Source organism: Berghia stephanieae, chromosome 1 (assembly GCF_034508935.2).
Source record: "Berghia stephanieae isolate SIO BIC M18660-M18661 chromosome 1, UCSD_Bste_1.3, whole genome shotgun sequence".
In the NCBI taxonomy this organism is placed as follows: domain Eukaryota; kingdom Metazoa; phylum Mollusca; class Gastropoda; order Nudibranchia; family Aeolidiidae; genus Berghia; species Berghia stephanieae.
Genome location: NC_088360.1, coordinates 91,642,966 through 91,665,433, shown reverse-complemented (window position 1 = coordinate 91,665,433; position 22,468 = coordinate 91,642,966). Strand labels below are relative to the sequence as shown.

The following is a 22,468-nucleotide window of genomic DNA, read 5'->3' as shown; positions in this document are numbered from 1 at the left end:
AAATAAAAAGAATAGATAAATTATTATGACTTGAGAGCATCAAGAGAGGTTTTAAATTATGTCATCATTTTTTGCAGATAAGATTATTATTACTTGATAGTTTCAAGAGTGAGAGAGAGAGAGATATAGAGAGAGAGAGAGAGAGAGATAGATAGATAGATAGAGAGAGAGAGAGAGAGAGAGAGAGAGAGAGAGAGAGAGAGAGATTTAAAATTTCGTCATCTTTTGTTGTGGGTGTGCTAGAATTATGTAGAATAAATTATACTCACATTATGCGCAATGAAATACAAGAGTATTACGAGCTAGCAGATTTTATTATTAATTATTATTATTATTATTATTATTATTATTATTATTATTATTATTATTATTATTATTATTATTATCGTCGTCGTCGTCGTCATCATTATCATCATCATCATCATCATTATCATTATTATTATTATTATTATCGTCGTCGTCATCGTCATCATTATAATTATAATGATAACAATTATTATTATTATTATTATCATTATCATCATCATCATCATCATCATCATCATCATCATCATCATCATCATCATCATCATCATCATTATTTTTATGTTTATGGCAAGTTGTTGAAATTTTTTAAGTTGAATGTGTTTTCCCAAACTTAATGTTGTTAATTATAATCGAGGCCCTCGTCGAAATCTTTTAACTCTGATATTGATGGCGGCGATTTCATTGAGTTAATGTTGATTTCTGTTTGCATTAATGTCATGGATTAGTAGGAGGAAGGCTTTCCAGCAAATGTATTTCATGAATATCTCTGTTCTCGAAATAAGTGTTTTGATGTACAGAATATATTTTGTTTGTTTGGGTTTGTTTTCTTCAAGTGCCGGTTGTTTTGGGTAAAATACGGGAAGGTGATATGTTGAAGATTCATTGCGTGGAGAGTGCTCTACAAAGAGAAGCTAAGGATATATAAAAGATATATAGATAGATAGACAGACAGACAGATAGGTTAGAGAGAGAGAGAGAAGAAGAGAGAGAGAGAGAGAGAGAGAGAGAGAGAGAGAGAGAGAGAGAGAGAGGGGGGGGGGAGAGGGGCACACAGAGATAATAATAATAATAATAATAATAATAATAATAATAATAATAATAATAATAATAATAATGCTGAAAACTTATATAGCGCTGTTACTCCGAGACATCAGTGTCTAAGCGCTTAAATTACAAATTACTTTGCCTGGAACACGCACACACACACACACACACACACACACACACACACACATACACACACCTACAAACACTAACAACAGTAACCAGTTGCCTATCTTGCTTCTCATATCATCTACTAAATTCAAAATAGATAAGTTTTTAGCGAACGTTTAAAAATAGATAAAGATTCTTTTTTTCACGAATGCTGATTAGACGTTCCCAACAGACGGCCCAAAATGAGAAAATTATCTCATTCTACCTTTTTTCTTTATTTTTTTTTCGTATTCGAGAGACAACTAGGTTGGTCGAATTACGGGCCGAGCGTAAGGAATTATCTTTCAATTAGTTCCAAAAGTTAGGAAGGGGCAGTACCTTCAAGAAGTTTTGAATTTAATCCTTTTCTCAACAGGCAGCCGATGCAGGTCATGAAGCAGAGGTCTGGCAGAATCACACCTACGCTTCATGAATACTAATCTGGCAGAGCTGTTCTGGACAGTCTGCAGATGTCTCAGATATGTTACGAAACGCCAAACAACAGAGCATTTCGATATCACGAGGGACACAACCTGTTGTTTGGTCACATCCTAACTGTCATCTACATTTTTTTGCCAAGTTGGGGCCTAAAAATTGCCATGAGTTGCCAAAAAAAACTCCCAAAATTTGCCAAGAAATTTGCCAAAAATTTGCCGAGCAGAACTAAGCCTCTGATAAAAATGAACACGCTATATGGAAAAATAAATATAAAAGACATTAATTACATTTAAAGGAATCTGCATTTATTATTTTCCGCACTGTAACGCGATTTATGCACCCAAACTTTCAATCACACACACACACACACACAAAATACACACAGACACATACTGTGGAATAGAACACTTACACTGGCAAACATTCAACTCAGTCACACATCGGGCCTACTCCCTCTCATTCACAGTATCAGTTTTATCAAAGTTTCCCACCTACATACTATCTCAAACGTACACTTTCTCTCAGACTCATCAAAGGCCTAGTTTTCATTTACAACTAAAAAAAAAAGAGGCATCACTGAACTAATTGTAGTCAAGGAAAACTAGTCCTTTGAGGTTGTCTTCTGTGAGTCTACTCCTTCTAGAAGACAAAACAAGATTATATAAAGAAAAACTTCGTTCCACATCAGCTGACGAGCATGTTGAGAAGGCATACCGGGACGCCAAGACAGCGAGGGCTGCAACATGATCTGCCAAAGACTTCCAGAAAAGAGTCAGATCAATGATTCCAGTGTCGGACTCTCTCACAGCGCTGGGCCCAAGTTTCTAAACATATCTAGTCAACACATGCTGAGGAAGATGAACAAAAATCAGGAATTGCAGTGTATGCAGATACTCTGCAAGGCATAAGAGGAATATTCTTTTGACTGAAAATCCTAATATCCTTCAAAAATTCCAAGCCAAGGCAAAGTTGCAACATTTCTCAGTTTCGCACCTTTTTTTTTTTCGTTATTTTTAACTAAACAAAAATTTGCCAAATTTTGGCCTCAAATAATGCAGATGACAGATCCTAAGATATGGGTCGTCTAATATAAGCAGTATTTCTTAGTTGGAAAAAGAGAAAATGATTAACCTGATGCTCCATCGACAGTCCAGAGTCTACGAATGTGCCGAGGATTTTCACTTTGTCAACAATTGAAATGGAAGCGTCCCCAAGCTTTACGTCTTATATTCTCTTTTCCACTTCCTGTTTCCCAAATAGAACATCTCCGTCTTATCATCATTCAGTTTCAGTCTGTTCTCATTCATCCATTTCTTAACACTTTGGCAAACGTACAGAACAAAAAGAAAAAATTCAGCAAAGAACGCGAACCATTGTCTATAACAGAGAGATCATTAAACATCCGAAAACGTGAAATTTCCGACGAATGATGTTGCCTAAAAGCCGATTGAAATGTTTCTTTTTCTTCTTCTGAGAGAGAGAGAGAGAGAGAGAGAGAGAGAGAGAGAAAGAGAGAGAGAGAGAGAGAGAAAGAGAGAGAGAGGAGAGAGAGACTTAATGAAGAAGATGAAAAAAATAACATCAGTGTAGGTACATATGAAAATTGAGACACGTAAAGAAGCAAAACAGTAATTAATTTCTATTTCTTTCCTCAAGAGAACACAGTAGAGAATATAAATAGACATCAAGAAGAAACGGAGCATTCCCAAGTTATAATGGGTGCACCATTTTTCCGACCCTCCTTATACTTATACACCAAGCAGTGATTTTAAACGGGTCTTATAGGTACTAATTTGCCCAGCTGGCAGAATCTAACGTCCTTTTTTTTTTTTTTTAAAGCATCCGATGTTTTAGTTTTTAGAGGATTAAAGGTTTCTGCCCTTTTCACGCGTAACTCCGGATCGATGTTATTATGTATCTTGCTCTGATTCGAAATAGTGAGGGGTTTTTAATTTATTTTTTGTTCTGGTGGAAGGGATTTACTGCTATTCATACGCACAATGAATGTGTCGGTTATGATGTGATGATAATGATGATGATGGTGAGGAAGAGAAAGAGGGGAAGGGCGAAGAGAATAAATAAATGATATGTCTACAAAACGTAAAGATTCAAAGCAAATATTGATGAATTGCTTTCCATTTTCTGCATGATAGATTACATAATGTTCTCAATCACTGACCATAACAGTGTTACATGTTAAGATTGTATCGGTCATTCTCATTTCTACAACCAGCTATCCCTGGTCACCGGAAGTCACATTGGCAGAGGACTGGCAGGCATTGGCTGTATTCGTCATTGTCCTATCGCCTATCACATCACATAACATTATAAAGCCATTCTGCATTCAAAGGAATTAGGTTGGATATAATGATGATAATAGTAATATAATGATAGTATAAAATGAATAGTGCTATCAGTATAAAAGAACGCCACTCGGACGTGGGTGGAAGAGGCATCTGCTGTGAAGTGCAAGTGAGGGCATCGATTAACGTAGAGCATTTATATAGGCAAAATCCACTAAACGTGCTTAAAGTTAAGCGCTTTACAAAGGGTCCCTGGTCAACAGCAACACGTATATATAGAACGAGACATGACGCCTGCACTGCTAGGCGATATTACATTTTTTTTCCCGACAGAGACAACGCTATTAACGGCCAGGTACTCATTTTACATCGGAGTACGGTGAGAGAATGTGAGTAAAGAGCCTATTCCAAGGACTCAACTATGCGCCGAGCAAGACTCGAACCCAGGACTTTCCGATCCGAAAGCGAGTGTCATACCACAAGACCACAAGACGATTAGACGTGGGGGTGGGGGGGGGGGGAGATGTAAAGATTAAAAATCAAAATAAGCTTTAGATTCTGTGCATTTGTTGGCTATTTGATTTTTATTATTATTTTGTTTTAATTTTTGGTTGGGTTTTATTGTTTCTGTTATTGTCGTTGTTGCTGTCATTATCTTGTTTCCTTTCAGAAGCTTCATAGACAATGAATATTTGTGTTGGGGGATATGGTGCTTGCACTTTTAGGTCATTTCAGCGCTATTAAAAATGGAACATAATTGAATTGTTTAAAGTTATACAGGCTGTCCATAAAGTATTTCCCTAATTACAAAGACGTATTATTCTAAAACCATTATGGATATTTGCATCTGGTTTTCACCATCTTCTAAGGAAAAGTCAAACATTTTTGCCCATTGGTCATTTAATTTGACCTACATTTCATGACCAAATTTTGAAAAATGGACATGACCTTAAAAGACATCATTGTTCTCTCCTATTTCGGAATCACATCACACACACTACGACAAAACTCTCTTTGTATAATGTGATTGTATGAAATGAAACAAAATCGCCAAATGTAGCTCAATAACGTTTCACATCCCGGTTTGGCAGACCATTACAGGACAAGAATATTATTTAATTATAAAAATGCAATGAAAAACTAAGAAACGGGTATTCTAAATTTGCTGAAACGCAAAGTGAATGTTTGGTATTGGCAGATACACAAATGAGTTATGGGCCTGTCTTTCTTTACTGTGAAAATGATTACTGTAAATATATACATATATTTAGATATGCTAGAACTTTATGCCGCATCCCATATTCAAGATTATCGGCCACTGATCATTTTTCAGTAAGACGGTATTCCTCCACGAATTTCTTAACATATTTCAGACAGATGGATGGGAAAGATGGACTCAGAAATATCTCTGGATGACTTTTTTCTATGGGGCTACATCAGAGACATTTTTTGTTCAGCTCCCATACTAGATGTTGCAGGCTTACCTGGAAAAAAAGCTGTCATTAAATCCATCATACTACAAAAGCTACAAAGCCCTTTACAAAAACTCGAAAATATGTTGAATTTGCTCATAGGTAGCCACAACAACCACATTGAGTAAAAGATAATGGTTATCAAAATGTAAATCATTCATGAAATTCATAAGTCCATGTTTAAAGTATATGTATTGTATCGTGTTTCTGTTAAAGATTTTATTAACCAGGAAAAGATTTTATGGACACGCTGTATATATCTATCAATGTCAAGCACCAAGACAAAATGTAAGACAATAGGGATTAGCTCAACAGAGGTCCGAAAATTATCCAAGAACAATGTAATCTTGTTGTAAGTCTGAATCAGTGGCAGTGGTACAGGATCAGGATCTCTGCCATAGGAGATATACTCTAATGGTTACAAAATAAGCACTTCATCAAAACCAAACATCGACTTAGGAAAAAGTGATACATATAATATAAGGTATAATTTTTCACGAAAATAAATTATTGAATCGTCCTTCTCTCGACAAAAGACTCGAGTCAGAATTCAGCTGAAACCAAATGGTCCCATTCCAGAACAGGAACACAAAGCCATTTGGAAAAAAGTACAAATGATGTGGAGGTGAAGAAGAGATAACAAGTGGAACAGGTGAAGAATCCACAGACCACGGTTCCAACAGCTAAAGGGAATTCCATCCACAGCTTAGGAGATGGCAATGACCTGAGCCAATGTAGTAATAGCTAATAGTGAGGTGCCGAATCCTGTCCATGCTGTCTTTACTTTTGTTTAATCTAAAGAGACTCAGTTATATATTTTTGTATTTACCAACCGGGTAAGCAGCCTGATCAAGGATGGCAAAATCTATCTGGAAAGGGAGAAAACTCTAATTGTAGGAGAGGGGAGGGGGGGGGGGGGGCGTAGATGCATTACCTCAATGCAAACTCGCAGTGACAAACTTTATTCAGAATCTTTTTCTTGACTTCATGATCTAGTTTTTTTTCTCTCCTCCTTCTTGTTCATAAAATCAAAAGTTAAAATTTCAGACTTACACAGTCATTCAAAGATAGGATTGTACAAGCAAAATGAGTTCTTTTGAATACAGATGTGTATTTCTTTTAACTGTGGACGTGTAAAACAGAAGAAAAAAAAATACAATCTCTACCTGTCCCCGCGGAAAATTGCAAATGAAAACCAAAAAAATTGCACCCAAAATTCAAAAAATTGCATGCAAAAAATGCAAAAATTGCAAATTTAAGCCATTGTTTTCAATAAACAGCGCACAATAATTTATTCTTGCTTTAATTCTATGACAAGCACAGTCCACCAATTTTAGTTGGTATGTATTATACAGTATTGTGTCCATAAATTGCATTAAATTACATTGATATTGACATTGCATGCTCAGAAAAGAAATATTATGCCAGGTATATACAAGGGGATGCCACCAGGAGATTTTGAAAAAACCCCAAAAAACAACACTTTTACACAAATGCATGGATTCCTAACCCCGTGTGGTGTCCGGGGTCCCTCAACTGAGAGGGTCAAGAATAGCCCAACGCCAAGCCAGCGTGTCGTAAAAGGCGACTAATGGTGTGTGATTCCCCAAATCTTTGAGTCACCTGGTCCTCCAGGTTGGGGGTTGGCAAAGGGTTAACACCCCTTTCCGTTAAACTCAAACCGTTACAGAAACGCAGACAGACAAACCAAATCCTTTTTTTAGCTTGGGCGACCGAAGAGTTTCTGGAACGACAGAATTTATGAAGGACAACAGACAAAGCCGAAAGGACTCTGCTGACCCGATGACGTCTTCGCCAAACAAGCAGCTTCGAATTGCGTCGTGGAACGTTCGCACCATGTATGAAACAGGGAAAAGCTCTCAAATTGTGACTGAGATGAGAAGATACAGGCTGCATATACTTCACTGCTGTTTATTTCTTCATAAAATCGGATCACTTAGTTATACTGCTGGAACCCAGCAAGTGACTGACAACAGCAGCTGCATGCTGTAAAATTGGCTACCTGGACGGGGATTCCCCTTTTTGAGGGTTAAGACGCAAAGTATTGCATTTTCATGATGTAATATAACACCATATCTAGATGACCACTTACATTACAATAATATTAACTTATGGAACAGACAGTACTACTTTCACTTGTTATGTTGGTTCTTTTTTCGTTTTATTGTGATTATTCTGAAAGGTTTTATAAGCAATTTAAAATCCCTACTATTTTAAAATATTTTTGTTGTTGTGCGGACAATAAAAAATTCAAATCTTTAAAATCAGACGTTGGATTCTGAAACTAATTAATGATTTGTCCAGTCTTAATATTATTACACACAGTAAAACATTCATTTTCTGATTCAACACATTTTAACTACGTTTTTAATGGTCATAAATGTAATGGGCTGGACATCTGGTATGTTCTCTTCATTTGTATTTTTTATTGTATTTAAAAGATATGGAGATAAGTGGATTAAACAATTTAACACACTCCTAAAGAACATATAAAGCAATATATTGTGTGTGTAGGTTTTACTTGACTATTCCAAATAGAAACAAAACCACCATCATTACACCAAACAACAACACCATCACAGTGGCGTAGTAGATAATACAAGCAATGAATATGGTAGGAAAAGGCATTCCTCTCTCTCTCTCTCTCTCTCTCTCTCTCACTCTCTCTTTCTTTATTTTTCTCTCTCACCACACACATACACACATGCATACATAACACATACATCCTACATATACACACATACAAACGTAAAAGACAGGCTAAGAGAAATGCATCACATTCACACTACACTAATTCATATCACTGACAACAACGATATAACATCAACAGTTAGTACAGCAGATAGTATTCCACAAAGGCAAGTTTGACTGGGTAAAATAAGAGGGGGAGTGGGGGGGGGGGGGGGGGGTAGTACTCAAACATAGCCAAGATAGAGAAAATAATAGTGGCACCTCATAGGAATTAACAGAATTCAGACATTATTCTCAATATAATGTACAAGTAGTGCAGCTGGTGAATAAAACCTTCCCACACCAATCAACAGAGACATGACTGAAACAAACCCATTCATTTCATATTTCTTAAATCAGTAACAGATGTGTCTTTAAGAACTATTATTGTAGGGCTACTTGCAGGGAGAGAGAGAGAGAGAGAGAGAGAGAGAGAGAGGAGAGAGAGAGAGAGAGAGAGAGAGAGAGAGAGAGAGGGGAGAGAGTGTGTGTTGATTTTATATATATATATATATAATATATATATATATATACGTTCCTGTACTACAATAAGTATGACTTCTTCACTCCTTTACCATATTCGTGGGAGCTTTTAATGATAAAACTATAGAATTGGTGTAGTAAAGTGTTCCATGGTCAGTGGGGAGTCCAGGAAATGATTACGACATTGTTTACATTGTGTAACTGGTCCAAATTCATCACCCACGATAGCCTAGACATCTCATGGACTGCTAGATATTCCTAGTGAAATTTGATACCCCACCCCTACACTTGTTACATATTTGTTGAACTGAATTAACATTAGTGCAACAGAAAGTAGACGGTTTGTACTATGTACTATTGTGAATAATAATAAACTGCAACGTCTGATTGTTGTTGTAGGGATTCCAGAAACATTTGATTTAAACGATAAATGTAGTGAAAATGTGAGTCTACTTTGCTGTCTTCCTGATAAAGAAATATACTGATGATATCTATGATATTTAGTCCACTGTGTGAGGGGGATTTCAATCTATAACATGAGTGATATAGATTTACATTTAAGATAATTGTGGCTTGGCTATGCCATTATTTATCAGACCAATTAGACTGCTCGCTTCACTGACTGCAGGCACGTGCCATACCAGAGCGCAGGTAAAGAGAAGGAGAGTAGTGACCTCTTGACCTAGCATCTCAACTAAGTGATCCGCTGGTAAACCACTGTGACTTGGAGTAAGCAAAACCCACTGGATACAATCCGGACAGAAACACCTCAAGTCTGGGGAGAAGATTTTATATTCAGGGAGAGGGGACGGGATTCATACACAGGGAGTAGGAATAATCCTAAGCAAGTTTGCCCAGAAGTCACTGAGAGGATGGGAACAACTCGGAGAAAGGATCATCATGGCATCCTTTACAACACGGAGTAATAAGATCAGCATGAACATTGTACAGATCTATGCCCCAACAAATGATGCAACAGATGAGGACAAAGATACATTTTATAGTCTGCTACAAGTCATTGACAAGTTGCCAAGGAAAGACATCAACATATTGATGGGAGATGCTAATGCTAAAGTGGGACAGGATAACGTAGGTTATGAAGGTATCATGGGACGTCATGGCATGGGAGAAATGAACGATAATGGTGAGAGATTTGCAAATTTCTGTGCATTCAACAGTTTGGTGATTGGAGGATCAGTGTTCCCCCATAAGAGGATCCACAAAGCAACTTGGGTCTCACCAGATGGTGTGACAGAGAATCAGATTGATCATTTTTGTATCTCTCGAAGATTCAGACGTTCATTGGAAGATGTGACAGTACGGAGAGGGGCAGATGTTGGATCAGACCACCACCTGCTATTGGCAAAGCTTAAGCTCCGACTCAGAAAACATGGGACCAGATCACATACAAGAAGAAAATTCGAGGTGAATGCACTTGATGGGGAAAAGAATGAGGAATTCAAACTACAATTGAGTAATAGATTCCAACCGCTTACTGAGCTCGAGGAGGACATAGATTGACAATGACTACACAATTCACAATGAAAAATTGAAAACTGCAACAAATGCTGATTACCTGAGCATAACAATCGATGACAAGTTAAAACTCATGTATTGAAAAGATATGCAACAAAGCCAATAACACCCTTCGATTTTCTACGTCGGACCCTATCATCACGCCCCACAAGAGTAAAAGAAAAGTGCTAAACAATATTTGTAAGACCGGTTTTAGAATACAGCAGCAGCATATGGGACCAGATTTCATCAACATCGATCAATTAGATAGAAATGATACAAAGAAGGGCCTGTCGATTTGTCTGTAATGACTGCAACGGACAACACAGTGTAAAAGACATGATGGAACATTTAAACTGGACCCCAGTTATTGAAACGAGAAAGACGCAAAAGCTGAATATGTTGTTCAAGGGCCAACAGGGAAACATAATGAAAAAACACAGAAGAAAAGAAAATACATATATGCACTGCCATATTCCAGAATCAATGTGTACAGTATTTCTTCCCCAGTACCATCGCGCATGGAACAGCATCCCTGAAAATGTCAGAGCAACCAATAACCTGACAATATTCTATATTTATTTAAAACGTGATCAGTTTAAAACCAATAAAAAGATAGAATAATAGCGTAATTGGTAGTCCTCCTAATCAGTGACCTTCTTTTAAATTGCAACAAATGATGTTGTGATTGAAAGAAACATGCCATATCATTGGATTAACAAAAGGGTGACATCCATGAACTTGCAACAGACCCTCTTTTTGACCTCATGCTCACAATACGCAACACATGCTCAAGATATCTTGGGCACATCCTTTGCATGGAGCCTGATCGTCTAGTGAGGCATACTCTTATGGCTCTCACCAAAGGTGGCTCAGTCTATCCAGATGTAGAAAACAAAAGTCTCTCTGAACAAATGTTTGGCCAAACACAAAAGGCAGTGGACAAAATTGGTTGAGGGCATAAGCCACTTATCAAAACAATTGTTGTGTAGGTACCCTACTATCATAGTAGAATGCAATATGTGTGTGTGTGGAGATTTATAAATAATTTTTCTTTTCAATTGTTCCATCTTTGTAGTCTGAAATCAAGTTTTCTCTCAACGAGTTGGTTTGGTTTTTTTTTTTGCTTTTTTTTAAAAGATGTCCATTGAGTTGTCCCATTGTCCCTCAGTATATTTATACCATCACTATCATTCCAATAACTGAGTATAACAGCTCATTCAATAAGAGTAAGAGTTTCTTGGATGCCAGACTGAATTCATGTCATTGTCATGGTTGATTGAAGTGCATTTTCTAAAGTCCTGTTGCTGCTAATGAGATTTACACACTGGTCGTTAAATCATAATACAATCAGAATTAAAAGTATTTATTTAATCTGAAAAATTTTAATGGGCAACCAACCTAATAATCCCACATAGAAAAATAAATAATATTAATTCAAGAAATTGCAATAATCAACAAATATGCTTAGGCAAATCATAGTTTATTATGTACATCTTGCTGGATACAGACATATACAAAACGAGAAAAACAAAAAACACCATTAATTGTCAAAACTCAAGCCATTCCGTCATATAGATGCAGGTTTTTGGGGATATAAGGCCATCCACAGTGCACCTGGATATCACCTGCAGATAACACAAAAAAGATTATCTAATAAAAAAATCTAAACAGAAAAGAAAGACTGCAAAGCGTTTGAATCTCAGATAAAAATTTAAAAGAAAGAAAAACGAGACTAGTCTTCCCCTTTGATAGATTACATGATATCAAATCATTTTTTTAAAATGACATTTTGTAACAAGATCTTATATGATACCTCAAGGGTTTTACAGTACATTTTAAAGACATTCCACAGGAAATCAAAAAGATGATGCTATTATCAAAAGATTGTAAAATTGCATGCACACAGGAAAAAAGTAAGAGAAATCATCATCATCATCATCATCAAGTGCCAGGCCTGTTGCAGACATCGGCGATCATGTCCCACCAACCATATCTGTCCTCAGATCTTCTCAAAAGCTTGATCCCTGTTCCTCCTCCACCAATCCATCCGTTCAGATTGTCAATGTAATCTATCCTCTGTCTCCCTCTTCTTTTCTGCCCAGCAACTTTACCCGTAAGTACAATCTTTTCAATTCTGTTTTTTCTGTAAGTATGTCAGAGAAATTTTGACTGTCTTTCTCTGATGGTGTTTACCAAAGTTGGTCGTACTCCAATTTCTTTTAATACCTCCTCGTTTTTTATTTTATCTTTCCATGAGATTCTAAGAATGCGTCTATAAAACCAAATTTCGGCTGCAGTTATTCTACGTTCACATTCTTTGTTAATCTTCCAACACTCACTGCCATAAAGAAGCACAGACCACACGTATGATTTCATTACCCGGAATTTTGTTGCCATTTCAATGTTGTGGTTGTTCATGATTTACTTTAATTGATTATGTGTTCTTTGCTAAAGCAATTCTTCTTTTAATTTCATGGGTGGATCTACCATCAGATGTAATAATGTATCCCAGATATGTAAAACTTTCAACTCTCCTGATCTCTTCGTTTTGATAGGATAATTTGCAGGGTGGTTTAACATTATTTCTGCTCAAAACCATACATTATGTTTTTTGTTCACATTGAGTTCTAACCCCATGTTTCACTATGTTGGGCCACATTGTCGAGTAGTTCTTGTAACTCTTTTTCTGATTCTGCGATTAGAGCAGTGTCATCCGCATATCTTAGATTGTTGCTGATATGTCCCCCTATATTCACTCCTGCCTTCAGCTGTATTTTACGAAGAATGAACTCGCTGTAGATGTTAGATGTTAAAAAGGTCGGAAGACATGACACATCCTTGCCTCACACCTCGCTGTATGTGTGTGTACTCGCTGACCTCACTATCAATTCAAGCAGCCGCTTTTTGCTCCCAGTCAATATTCCTAACGAGTCGAATGTCTTTGACATCTATATCCAACTTCTGCAGAATGTCAATAACTCTTTCATGTTTTACACGGTCAAAGGCCTTTTTGTAATCAATAAAACATATATACACATCTTTTTGCATTTCAAGATAGCGATCTATTAATGTTGATAATGTGAAAATAGCATTTCTTGCCCCACTATCTGGTATAAATCCAAATTGAAGATTACTGATTTCTGGTCTGATCTTATTCCTCATTTTCTCCATTCGTTGGCTCCCGGTTTCTTTGGTAACATTATGAATATTGATTTGCTCATTTCACTGGGTATCTCCCCAGAATCATAAATTGAAATGGAAGTTACTAAAACAGAGAAGGATTCCTTGAGCAATCTACCTTTGAGTCTAATTTGATATCATCTTAAAGTCTCATTTAGATGTAAGCAAAAGATGAACACGAAAAGAGATACACTTACTTAAACAGTACATACATGTTCATGCACATAAACCTCAATGCATGAAAAATATAAATTCTACTATTATTCGTTACTAACTCAACTACTTTTCGCCTTCAAAAGAGAACTGAACTATAATAACATCTTGGGGAAACGTATCTTATTGACCCAAACAATCATCTATCTGTGGTAAAAAATGATAAAGAAGATAAAACACCAGGTCCATCCCTAAGTGATGATTACAAACATGATTTGACATCTCACAAACAGAAAAGTTAATGATTGCTTACAGGACAGACTCCACAAGGAGTGCGGACAAGACCAGAGGTTTCAGTCAAAGGTTTGACAGATCTGTATATTTTAATGGATGACTCATCAGATTCATTATGCATTCCAGCAGCTGTCCTTGCTGAAATCTCTGCTTTTCCATCGTATATTAGAGTGTCCAGGATTGATTCCATGTCTTTTACAGAAAGATTCACCTGTAAGAAATAGAGATGAAATTCAATGTGTGATATAATAATCAAGAGCATTAAATAGAGTTACCTGAACGTTTTTATTTTATATTACTGGAAGAACAATTGACGTGAAAAATATAAATGAAAAGATTGTGATGAAAGTATCAGGGTTGTCTTTGGTAGTATGACTTAAGGATATTAAGAAATAGATTTATTCTGTATATTATTTCATTCATTTATTTGTTTTAGGGTATTTTTATCGAGGCTTGCAATACCTTAGGTCAGTTCAGCATATATAACAAGATATGGTGGGAATATCTGCATGGTGTTTTTCTGCTAAAAAAACCCAAATTTTGCAGGCAAAAAACAGAAAAATTTGCAAAAAATATGTGATTGATTTCCCTAAAAACCGACAATAAGTTCATGAAAGAGAAAGGTGTAATGGGACTGAATAATTGGTAGAAAAGGATAAACTGGAAGAAGTGATCAAATTTCAAAAAGCCAACATGTTTTATTCAAAGAAGTCTTTACCAACAAAACTGTTATAATACAAAAAGAGAAAAGAGAAGTCGTCTCAATGAGACTTCTGACAGTCTCCGACATCTCTCAGACAACACCAGGTTATATAATGAGAAGCTCCTTTCTACATTAGCAGAGCTGACAGTGACAGTGGCATAAATGTATTGTCTTGCTTAAGATTGGGTAGTCTCAAAGGCAGAGTTGCAAAAGTGCTCCAGATTGATGATATCTGTATGCGAGTACTTCAGGGCAGTCGAGACTTGTAGTGTTGGACCTCCTGCTCTGCTACTGACAGCATGAATACTGACATTTATGATATGTTTGTCTTGATAGCTGTGAACAGTTGCAAATTTAGATGAAAAAAAGATGGTAATGATGCAACCACTTTTAACATACCAGGATTAACAATTTTCATCGTTGTGGGATCTGATATCTATTATTAGTCAAAGTTCAAAGATTAAAGAATTTAGCTTTATATGAAAGGGAAAGTTTTTTGTGTCCTTCAGTCAAAAAAATATTAGAATGGATAAAGTGTATACCTTGCTAATACCGAGATTTGTGATATATTTGAGAACATCATCAGCAGATGCATAGGAAGCTTGGAGCCTTGTCCATGGTTCATTTGCATATACTTTATTTGCATCAAGAGCCTGCAAAAGCAAAAAGAGATTATAATATAAGATAATAATAAAATTTATAGAGTGCCAATCTCCACTTAACATGTTCAATGGTGCTTTACATGACATAGTTGACATGAGAATTTTGAGAAAATTAAATGTTACAATTTTAAGAGATGTTACAATTTTGTAGATGATCTTTTCAGTTATGCTGATACCAATGGAATATGAAGAATGTGATAATGAAATAGTAAGGAAGATATAATCTAAAATATATCTTCAGTTTAGACTTGATGTACTCAATAGTACTTCTGATAAAGGCAAAGCATGAAATCCAGATTGAAGGTGCCACAAAGTAAAATGCACATTCCAAGAATACCATGTGTCCGCTTTCTCATGATATATGACAGATAATGTAACTCAAAAGAATTTTTTTTGAAAAATCAATTTTACTATGTACTGATCAAAGATATAAAAATTGCCATCAATGGATGAATTCCAAATGGCTATCTCCTTAAAATAATCTTTAAAGTCATGAAACCCTATAAAAGAAATTATTGGCTAGTCTTTTAAAAACCCTTGACATTAAACTTTATCACCTATCTGTAACATGAAAATAAGTCCAAGTGAAGTGACATTTTAATTCCACCAAGACTCCTCTCAGTTCAACTGATGAGTCATTCAGTTAAGTTTCAACATGAGGCCAAGCAACAACAAAAAAGAAATCTGTATCTCAAATGTTGGATGGAATCTTAATCCGAATCTGAGTCATAGAGATGCGAAAAATCGACAAGTCAGTGGATGCAAACTTATTTTCACAAAATGGCTCATGACATTTATAACAAATATGCTCAACCAGAATCAAATTCCATTTAAGTTAATATAAACTTCTAAACACATATTCCTGACTCTCTGATCTAAACAAAATCAAATATGGTTGATTATTTGATAAATCAAGTCTTCAATTTAAAAAAAAAAAAAGCAACAATTTTTTTTTAAGAAGATAAAATCATTAATGATAATAATAATGACAACAACAACAATAAAAACCAAGAGCAGTTAAGAATTTTTCACCCTCTGTTGAAGAAATTTGTGAGCCTGAGCATTGAGAATCTCAACAAATTCTGATTCAAATTCTGAGGCACTGTACCAAGGTCCACCTGTTACTGATTGGTCCGGTTCTAAGTTATACAACATGTAAACCTTTTTCTTTGAGGCCTGTGACAGATGGAAATATATTATCAAATCAAGTGAAAAATTTAATTGGAAAAATGATAATCTCGTTTTAACATAAATGAAAGACAACTATTAACATTAAATTCTTTTAACCATAACACTTGATACCGATTCATCAGGAAATTACTATCAAGCAAAGACTGTAGGGTATGTGGATGGATGGTGGGTTGTGAATCTTTGCAATGACAATTGAACACTTCCTTCGTGGATTAAAATTGGCCTGGTCTTATTCTCCCCTCTTAAGAACTTTATCTCGTCATTGACTCATAAAATGAAATTTGAAATTTTGATTATCTACAGTAAATCAAGAAAAAATTTGAATGAAGAGGTTAAACCCCACTTAAGTTCAATTAAATCATTGTGTAAAATAGAATTCCTCCTCTCCCCCCACCCCTCCCCCTCATTCCTCTGCTCCTCCTCTTCTCATTTGCTTTCTATGTTTCTGACATCTCATTATGTGTATAAAACATGTTCCATTTCTCTCTGCCACTCAGATTGACATGTTTAGTTTCCAGCAAGAAAATTGAATTCATCACCATCAAATTCCAGACTTGAAAATAGCAATATGCAAGTTAAGCTACAACCATATTTGTATAAAAATCCTACTACAAATGATTTGTGATAAACTCAGACATACAAAAGGCATAAATAAACACATGGGTCTTAAGGATGTAAAAATGCAAAATACTTACATTAACTGACTTCACTGCTTTTATAAGCTTCTTGCTCTCTAAATTTTTCAAAATTTTGTTCAAAACTTGAATGTTTTTTAGATTGCTTTTTATGCGTATATCTCTTGTCCATATTCCTGTAGAAAGACAATAATGGTTTTCAATTTTCAAAGACTGATGAATAAATAAACACATAATTATGCACACCTAACACCTTCATTGATTAAATCCTCCCTGAACTAATTTACAAGTAGTTTGAATACATCAAAGAAACAATTCTATATTCTTCATTACAACATTATAAACCCAAAATTTGCATTATGTTATCAGACTTTTTTGAGATGCACAAAAACTGTTTTTGTTTTAATGTATTCATTTATTTTGAATGGACAAAAAAAAAAAAAAAAAGAAATAGAATTTTCACAACGTAGAATTCGAATTTTTAGATCTTACTTTAAACTTCTGCTTTTTAATTTTTTTTCAATAATATAATTTTTAAAAATAGTAATAAAGAAACTAACAAACTATAATGTCCATATCCCTTCCTTTGCTCAATTATTCAATTTATACAGTGAGCCTTAGGCATAACTAATTTATGAGCAACGAGACTAAGTCTTGTTACATCTTAAGACTCCTTGAATGCACTTTGCACTTATAATGTAATTTTAGCATTAACCCACTCAATCCTAGAAATTTTTGCTACTTTTCAAAATTGAAAAATATGTATTAAAAATGAGCATATGCATAGATAGTTTTATTCAACTTCCATTAACATGTAAAAACTCAAAACATTAGCTTTGATATTACGCCTATAATTTGTCTCATAAAAATGTAATAAATAGGCATGGGGTAAAAGAAACCTGGGTAAACTATGGATATAGTCAGTGTTAGGGTTGAGTGAGTTAAATATTTGTTTTACTATTTAAGATTTGAAAAAAAAACAAAAAACAAACAAAAGCTATCATTTTCTTCTTTGGAATCTAATGCCTAAGTGAATCTATGCTAATTTAATCCGAGGCCCACTGCAATATTTTATTTATTTTTGTTTGGTGTCTGATCACAATGAAAGGACTTGTTGCCTCAAAAAATTAGTTCAAGTGACTTTCTCATAAACAGTGCTCAGGACATGCAGAAATCAATATCTCTTTTTGAAAAACCCATACCTTTGTTTTGAGCGTCCTTGATTATTTGGAAAACAACTTTTTCTTCTGTGTCAGCACCTTTCACTTGACTTGTTTTATGAAATAAATTAAAATTTACAACTTTGCCGATCAAAAACAATTGTAAAACACTCGAGACAATTAAATTAAATAATTACTTACAAAATGATTTGAAATCAAGGCTAAAAACTTAACATTTATTTTTTTATGCTTTCTAAAAATAGGAACAATGTTCCTTGCAGGCCATGAGGAATATGTTTTGTTTTGTACTACAATTATGTGCAGCTTTGTAGTCTTATGGTATGACACTTGTGGGCGCCTGGTCAAGCCCAATTGAGGACAGCCCAAACTGGAGTCCCAGGAAATGGCTCTTTAAAATTTTCTCATCATATTCAGGTGTAAAATGAATAACTGGCTGATAACAGCATTGTCCTTGTCAAAAATAAAATTATAGTAATAATGCCTCACAGACGTCACATCTCAATATAGGTACATGTTAAGTGTTGTTGCTGGCTTTGGACCCCTTGTAAAGCATTTTGAGCACAATACGCATTATGTTATAGCTCAACAGAGTTTTCTTGATTTTTTTTATCTCTTTCACAAAAAAACTAACAAAAAACAATAGCATTATTTTCAAATATAACTGAACACAACACTCCACTTGTTGAAATGGACTGAAAATGTAGATATCAATACTATCTTTTAAATATATACAAACAAAGGCTTGTTGAATAACCTGACGCAAAAAATGATAAGATTCACTTACCTCAAGACATTCGGATCTTTAAGTCTGTAAAGAAGTTTTGCACCACTTTTTAAAAGCTCAATTCTGTTCTGTACAAACAATCAAAATGTTGATTCACTTTAGTTTACATCATTCATTTTTATTTTGTCTTATTAAGTTATTTAATCTAATCTTTTAATTTGAGTAAATCAGAACAGTCAAAAAAGAAAACAAACAAAAAACAATTAAATACATACCTAATTATTTCAGGCAGTATATAGATAGTTAATTTGCAAGACGGTTTAAAAATCATCATCTAGATTTTCAAAAGACCATTGTAGATTTTATTTGATTTTCAAAGTTGGCAATGCTGTATCTGTGGTCAATACACATAAAATTACAATAACAAAATGTGTCCCTATAGAGATGAAGAGAAAAAACAGTATTTTAATAGTGTGAATTGTATCACGGTGATAATTGTTGCAGTATAATTTTAAAAATTTAATCATTATTAAGTTATACATATAAATGGCAGACGTTTCCTTCTGTACCTTCTTCCTCTTCATTCAACTGTTAATGCCCTGTAAATATCTTTGTCACTAAATTAATAAGGCTAATATCTACTTTATTTGAGTCACATTCCATTATTCCAAAAATAAATGTGATATGTATACCGTTGACAATAGTCTGTTCACAGCTGTCACTCTTTGTTGAATATCACATTGTGGGAGATTTTGCTTGATGACATCATCTGTGATTCCTTTTGGATTTTGACTACATAGCTCTGCAATTCTTAAATATTGTGTGAAAGGGAAAGAAAGAAAAAACAAAAGTAAATGAGAGAGATTTGAAATGCATCTCTATTGAATTGTTTTGAAAGTAGAGCATGTGGCCTGACATAATATAATGTTTTGAAAAGAGTGTTTACCTACCAACAAAAGATACTGATCATTTTCATTTTTTCAATAAACACTAGTCAAAATTGTATAAGGCAGCCACCCATGGGACCCTACAAAAGTGGCCGTCTTAGACAGTTGGCCGTCTTGTGCTAGTCAGATATTTCTAATGGCTACTAGTTATATCAATTTTAAACGAAACTGATTCGAATCCCGACTCAAATTAATTGCTTTTATTATTTTATCAACTTCACATTTCTCTATAAGCATTACTAATTTTTCCATATTCTGGATGTGGATAAATGTTTAAAAGAGCGGAGTTTCAAAAAGTGTCTTCCAATAATCACAGCAGCAATTTTTCTTGATAAGGCAAGACACAATCGTCTGTGGTCTGTAGTCAGTCTCCACTGAGTCATCAACCGAGTCACACATGACGTCTTCAGGTCAAAAACTCAATCAAAAAGATCCATCATTATGTTTCATTTTAGCAGAACCCTAATGGCTCAATTTCTAACATGAATGAATGAATACTTTCGACTATTACTTTTACTTGTAATTTTAAAGGCCCCCTCTATTCAAAGCAGTACTGCTTTCATTTTTGTTGTTCGCAGTAGTACTGAGAACAATAGATAGCGTTCGTATTCGTTATTCGTAGTGGTACTGCAAATAGTACATATAATTTATTTCAGTTATTTGCATTAGCACTGCAAATGCGGGTTCCTTCTGTATTTGCAGTAGTAGCCTACGAGCCTAGATCTTTATTGTATAGAGGATTGGGTGCAAAATATTAATAAACTACATTATTATTATCATTATTATCGAGCCTATTATTATTATTATTTTGTGTTTCGTTGACGATGATAGTGTGTCTCTTGTTATGTAGTGATGGTGGTGTTGATGTAGTGGTTGTGATTGTAGTGGTGGTGGTAATGATATAGTAGAGGTAGTGATGGTGACTGAATGATAATGATGATAATGTAATGGTGGTGACGGTTGCTGTAGTTTTGATAAGAATGTGGTAGTGGTAGAAATGATGATGATGTGATAGTTGTGGTTGATGATGTAAAGGTGGTGATGGTTGCTTTAGTTTTGATAACGATGTGGAGGTTGCTGTGTTAGTAGTAGTAATGATGTGGTGGTGGCTGTAGTGGTAGAGGCAGTTTATTGATGGTAATTTCTATTACTTGCAGGGGCACTGAGATATGAGCAATGGCGAGAGAGAGAGTGTGTGTGAGAGAGAGAGAGAGAGAGAGAGAGAGAGAGCGAGACAGACACAGAGATAGAGAGAGAGAGAGAGAGAGAGAGAGAGAGAGAGCGAGAGAGAGAGCAAATATATTTTTTAAATATATTTAACTAACTGTAAATAATACAATAAACAGGGACAGAACTATTCTCATTAAAGTAATCTGACAGATAAGCTGATAGGCTACTGAGATAGTGATAGATTTCAAGATGTGAACGAATGATCAAGTCAAGAGAGGTGGGGACGGGGAATTTTTCATGGATTGGATTGGGGTAACAAAAACAAAACAAAACATGATCTTGTCAAGTTTCAGGCTTGAAGCACAAGTTGAAACGTTCAAAATCACAATTCTAAGTAACACAAAATGTTTCAATTACCCCTCCTTTTCTTTCCTTCTCTATTAAAGGCTGTCATTATCCCCAGACGCCTGTCTGGGGATAATGAAAATTGGTTATCCCCAGACACCTGTCTGGGGATAACGAAAAGGCTGGGCTGTCATTATCCCCAGACACCTGTTTTTTTTTAACTCTCTCTCTCTCTCTCTCTTAGTTCCTTTCTAGTTTCTAGAAAATTGTCATATTCGTCCCCACTCGGATATCAAAAAGTGTCCTAAAAGAATAAAATAATTAAAAAGCAAACAAACAGAAATATTCAGAGAGCGACCAAATGGTCAGATCGAGGAGGAAAAAAACAAACAATAATTTTTTTAAAAACAAAACAAATTTAAGTAAATCATGCTCAGAAACGGAACAAAAGGTCAAACAAAAAGGAGAAAAGAATAGACTCGCACCAAAAAAAAAAAAAGAAATAAAAGAAGACGGAATTTTAAAAAAAAAAAAGTGGCGGAACCAGGATTCGAACCCACAACGTCGATTCTGGTAAAACTTCCAGGGCAGACGACTAAACCATTCGGCCATGACACCCACTTCGAGGTCGACGCATATTGTATGTAGTAACAACTGATTTAATGTTGGTTATTTTTTTATGTTATTAACTTTCCTTATTTCTATGTGCATTTTGGAAACATTCCATATTCTGGAATGTGGATAATTGTTTAAAAGACTGGAGTTTCAAATATATGTCTGGGGATAACGAATTTTGGTTATCCCCAGACAGGTGTCTGGGGATAATCACAGCGTATAACTATAACTATCCTTGCACAAGACTCCTGAAAATGTCATCAGAATCACACTCTCTTTCTCTCGCTTGATTGGGATGGATAATCCCTATACATTTGCATAAAAATAAAGCTTAAAATTACTTTTGATTTTGAAAAGTAAATATCCTAACACATTACTTAGCCTCTATATCAACCGGCGCGGTGTCATCTGGTGGTTCTTGTTTCACTTGGGTTATGTGCGCTGCCATTTTGTTTGGAGTTGAACCAACTACTAAAGTTAAA

General features: G+C 35.1%; 1 protein-coding gene across 1 annotated transcript; it reads right to left on the bottom strand.

Annotated features, from left to right (window-relative positions):
* Window positions 1–11,650: 11,650 nt before the first annotated feature.
* Window positions 11,651–22,446, bottom strand: LOC144961872 (DNA-directed RNA polymerase III subunit RPC6-like). The gene is made up of 9 exons (XM_078894915.1): window positions 22,364–22,446; window positions 19,602–19,719; window positions 18,970–19,037; window positions 18,207–18,274; window positions 17,065–17,180; window positions 16,211–16,354; window positions 15,059–15,169; window positions 13,833–14,024; window positions 11,651–11,811 (listed from the first exon to the last, which is right to left on the bottom strand). The coding sequence occupies exons 1-9, from the start codon at window positions 22,432–22,434 to the stop codon at window positions 11,734–11,736; spliced, it is 966 nt and encodes a 321-aa protein (XP_078751041.1). The 5' UTR covers window positions 22,435–22,446; the 3' UTR covers window positions 11,651–11,733.
* Between the last annotated feature and the right edge of the window lie 22 nt (window positions 22,447–22,468).